Source organism: Benincasa hispida, chromosome 9 (genome assembly GCF_027475165.1).
Source record: "Benincasa hispida cultivar pf3 chromosome 9, pf3_genome.v1.1, whole genome shotgun sequence".
Classification (NCBI taxonomy): Eukaryota; Viridiplantae; Streptophyta; class Magnoliopsida; order Cucurbitales; family Cucurbitaceae; genus Benincasa; species Benincasa hispida.
The window spans coordinates 66,029,880-66,034,833 of NC_143486.1; the positions used below are offsets into that span (position 1 = coordinate 66,029,880).

The 4,954-nt window shown below is 30.6% G+C and overlaps 1 protein-coding gene across 1 annotated transcript; it reads left to right on the plus strand.

Annotated features, from left to right (window-relative positions):
- The first annotated feature begins 395 nt into the window (after window positions 1-395).
- LOC120085027 (putative jasmonic acid carboxyl methyltransferase 2) lies at window positions 396-3,326 on the plus strand. The gene is made up of 2 exons (XM_039040847.2): window positions 396-1,753; window positions 2,802-3,326. Exons 1-2 carry the CDS (start codon window positions 986-988, stop codon window positions 3,156-3,158), a joined length of 1,125 nt encoding a protein of 374 aa, XP_038896775.1. The 5' UTR covers window positions 396-985; the 3' UTR covers window positions 3,159-3,326.
- Window positions 3,327-4,954: the final 1,628 nt, after the last annotated feature.

The following is a 4,954-nucleotide window of genomic DNA, read 5'->3' on the forward strand; positions in this document are numbered from 1 at the left end:
ACATTTTTTTTTCCATTTATGACTCTTTTTTTTTTCACTCTTCCCTCAATTTGCATATACCCATGTGTCATGGAAGTCTACTTTTATTGTTCTGCTATTAGGCAACTGAGTTATACCAATCTGTCTGGATTGCACAAAGATAGGTGTTAATTTTTTTTTTCCAATCTTAATTAAGGGTAAATGGATGTATTAGTCTTTTCTTCCAAATTTCAGGTATTCACATAAAATGACGGAGAATAGAAAACAAAACAGACAAACAAAAAACCTCCAACAGAGAGACATATTCTTATTTCTAATAAGCTAGAATCCAAATTAGACACTACAATATATCTCTATTCTCGTAATAACCACACTATGATAAAAACAAACAAGGATTAAAGAATCAAACGAAAGAAAACGACTTATATATTTGCACGAATCATTAACAGTGTTATTATCTATGTCCATGGTTAGAGAGAATCTATTTCTTTATCTCAAGAAAAAACATAGATAAAATAAAGTACAAACCTCCTCTTAAATTTTAAAAATCGTCCAATGACAAATTCAAGACATTTAAAAAAAATATTAAACAAGTCTCCATAAGTCTATAATAGTTCCTTAATATAAATTAATATATTTTACTATATCTCTTTAATATATATCTAACAATATAAAACTGTCACTCCGATTACGTGATGGAATAATTTTGATGGTACATAGGTAGAGTTTGTGGACCAACCTTGAAAGTAAATAACTGACCACTCTGAAGCAAACAACTAAATCAGAACCACAATAAGTTTTCCGTGTCAAAAATTATGTTCGTCGGTGCCGGTCGGATGCCACTTATCAATTGCCCAATTTTCATCCACACAACACACACCAACATAATAATTTCGAATCTGTGTTTCACGTTTCCTTTCTCTTCAAGCCTATATATATCCTCATAAATCCCCTCCATTTTCTTCACGAACCAATTCATCTTGGGAGCAAAAATAAAAAATAAAAAATGGAATTCGCACAAATCCTCTGCATGAACAAAGGAGGTGGGGAAACGAGCTACGCTCAAAACTCATCTCTTCAAAGCAAAATAATATCCGATTCAAAGCGAATCACTGAAGAAGCAGTTGAGGCCATCATAAGCACTTCCAATAATACAAGCGATTCGCCTCAAAGCATTTCCATTGCGGATTTGGGCTGCTCATCTGGGCCCAACACATTGCTTCTAGTCTCCGACACTCTCAACCTTCTTTACACCAAATGCAAACGCCTTGGCTACCCGCTGCCCGAAGTTCAGGTTTTCTTGAACGACCTCTTCAGCAACGACTTCAACTACATATTCGGGTCACTGCCCGATTTCCACCTCCGGCTCGTGGCCGAAAACGGAGGAGAAGTCGGGCCTTGTTTTATCTCCGGCGTGCCGGGTTCTTTCTATGGAAGGTTGTTTCCTAAAAGCAGCTTGAATTTTGTGCATTCTTCTTCCAGCCTTCATTGGCTGTCCAAGGTTCCAGAAGGATTGGAAGGGGAAGGGAAAAGGAGGATGAATAAAGGGAAGCTTTATATTTCTTCGACGAGTCCGAGGAGTGTGTTGGAGGCTTATACTACACAGTTTAGGAATGATTTTAGGAAGTTCATAAAATCGCGATCTGAAGAAATGGTTAGTGGAGGGCGTATGGTTATATCTCTTATGGGGAGGAAATCGATGGATCCTACAACTGCAGATAGCTGTTATCACTGGGAGCTCTTAGCTCAGGCTTTAACTTCCTTGGCTTCTCAGGTTTATATCTTATTTTATTTTCTCAGGTTTATATCTTATTTTATTTCTTTCTTTAATTTTTTTTTATTTATTTTAATTAGTATCCAAAGTTTTCATCTTTTTTTTTTTCTTTCTTTTTATCGTTCGAAATTCCATCTCTAAAATTAAAGAAAACTATTATAATATTAATAATAAAAAAAACCCTTTTGATCAACTTTTGAAAGATTCTTTCGCCGTTCTATAACAAACATATTTTTAAAAAAATAAAAATAAAAACTACGAGAAAAAGTAGTATTTTTTTTCAATTTAATCCAAATAAACTTCAATATTTTACAGTTTTACCATTAAACTTTTACTGATATATTAAAAAAATTAATGAAAAGTAATTTAATTACCATTAATGTAATCATTTTAAATTAATCCAACCACCAAAAAAAACTACCCTAAAAAGTAGTTTTTTTTTGTTTAGTTTATATGATTTTAAGTTTAGTTTCTATTTAATCTAAATAAACTTCATTATTTATATTTTTAACCTCAATTTTTTATTAATATCTTAACAAAATGAAAAGTAATTTAATCACTATGAATTTAAATGTTTTAAATTAATCCAAGAACCGAAAAGGAATATTCAGAAAAAAAATATTAGAGTAAAAGTGTACATTTTGGAACCGAGACACACCCAATAAATCGAAGTATAAAATGTAACATTTTAAGGGCATGTTTGTGAGTGAATTTTGAATTATTAAAAATATTTTTAAAAATTTCCAACACTCTAAAACATATTTTTAATCGTTTAAAGCTAATTTTGATTATATGAAAGTTTCATAAAAAAAAATGTAAAATTAAATACTAAATTAATTTTGAGTGATCAAAAACATATTTCATATTGATTTTGAATATGAGAAAAAATGATTTTAACCAAATCAAAACCATTCTCAAACATTCACTAAAACTTATATAAAAACTAAATGCAAAATTCAAGATTAAAAGTGTAATATTTTAAAACATAGAAGTGAAATACAAACTAATTCACTAAAAAAATAATTCTGTTTAATTTTTATGTTTATAGGGTTTGGTTGAAGAGGAAAAAATAGACTCATTTAACGCACCGTATTATGCGCCATGCATGGAGGAAGTGAAGAAAGAGACAGAGAAGGAAGGTTGGTTCGTCATAGATCGGTTCGAAGAGTTCGGGGTGGAATGGGATGGGTTCACCGGCGAGGCTGAGAATGGTCTCAAAATTCTATCGAGAGGTCAACGAGTGGCAAAGACAATAAGGGCAGTGGTTGAAACCATGTTGGTGTCTCATTTTGGTGGCCATATTATGGATGTTTTGTTTGAGCGTTATGGGAACATTGTTCAACATTACTTGTCTAACCATAGAACTAAGTACACCAATTTGGTTGTTTCTTTTGTCAAGAAATGAAATAATATCTATAATTGTTATTTAGCTTTTCTTGGGAAAAAAGAATAAGGTCCAAAAATAGCAAAATCAATCATAATTATGTTTCTCATTTCTCTGGTTCATGTAAACCAAAAGTTCATTATTTGTATTTTGTTCTTTTGCTATCGTTAGAAGACTTTCTTCCACAAACATTTGTCTCATACATGCGTACTATTATTAATTATTGCTCTTAAGACCAAATTCTTAAATCATTCATTAATCCAAAACCTTAAGTTAATGGATAAAGATAAATTTAATATTATATTGTACACTCCTCTTCAATAATGGATTTGAAATTTGTAGAAGACACAAGTAGAAATCAATACTAATTAATAAAAAAAATAACATTACAATGAAACGTCGTATATTAACGATTAACTTAAAAAATTAAGATAATTGGGTACATCATCCAAACGCTTCCATCACTAATGGGTTTAAAATACATTCCTTCTTTCTATAGAAACTCCTTCAAGGAGGAACCAGTTAGAAATAAATTACAATTCAGATCATGAAAAAAAGAATGCGAGAGGTTCTCTTTTTGCCAGTAGAAGTTGCAACAAGTGGCTCATATCTTGACTATGTCACCCAATAAAATAACACTTGTGTTGGTTTTGGTTGAAGAGAAAAAAAACTTTGAACAACCTTCCCGTGGCAGATTTAGAATTTCATGTTAAGGGGCACAAACATGTTGAAAATTTTTGTATATTATTATTGAATAATTAATTTAATCAGAATACAGAGAAATAAAGAATGAATAGAAACGAACGGACACAACAAATAAAAGAAACACGGTAAAAAAAACTTAGATAAGAAAAAGATACAAGAAATTTATATTTTAAATAAATCTTAATTAACTTTACCCCCTCCCTGAAACTCAAGGTGGTAGAGTATCAACCAACTTGAGTTTATGAAACACCCAACAGAAGCTAGTGATAGAAATTGAAGAAAATTTTCGAATCAAATCATGACAAATCTAAGTTGGAAACAGAAACCCACGAAGAACTAAAACATTGAGAATTCTGGGCTGGAGATAGAACACATGAAGAATTAAACCACATAACTTATAAGCTGGAAGTAGAATCTACGAAGAACTAAAACACAAAGAACTTTTGGGTTGGAAATAAAGATCCTTATAGAGAGATCTAAAATAGAACTCATGAACTTCTTATTTGAAAACAGAATAGAGACCCTGAAAGATTTGAAAACAAAAACAGAGACCCATAAATGCATATTTGAAAACGAAACAGAATCAGTGATAAAGGCAGAGGTGGTTTAAAACCTATAACCTAAATGCACTAGGCTTTCTTGTTAACAGGCAACGGTTTGCCTCTATCGATATCAATGGAGAAAGAGATCAAACAAAGCTGTGACAACTAAAGTTCAATAAGACAAAACCTTAAGGCTCTGATACCATGATAATTTTGTATACTATTATTAAATAATTAGCTTGATCAAAATATATATAAATAAAAAATAAATAGACACCAATTGACATAACAAAGGAAAGAAGTTGACAAGAAAAAATATTGAAAAAGAAAAATTAGATATGAAAAAGATAAAAGAAAAATATAATTGGAATAAACCTTAATTAACTTTAACATGTATATAAAGTTAAAAGTTTACCCATAAAAACATCTAGGTTTGTGTCTATATATAATTTCCAACTTTAAAAAAAAAATGTTTAATAGGTCTATGAATTCTCGACTTTTATGTTTAATAAATTCCTAAGATATTAATTATGCATCTAATAGGGCTCTTATATATTTGAAAATGTTAGA

What these genes read in the sequence shown, in the direction of transcription:
- LOC120085027 (XM_039040847.2), top strand. Translation starts at nt 986, where the DNA reads ATGGAATTCGCACAAATCCTCTGCATGAACAAAGGAGGTGGGGAAACG. An exon ending in TAACTTCCTTGGCTTCTCAG is followed by an intron (nt 1,754 to 2,801) that starts GTTTATATCTTA and finishes TTATGTTTATAG; the next exon opens with GGTTTGGTTGAAGAGGAAAA.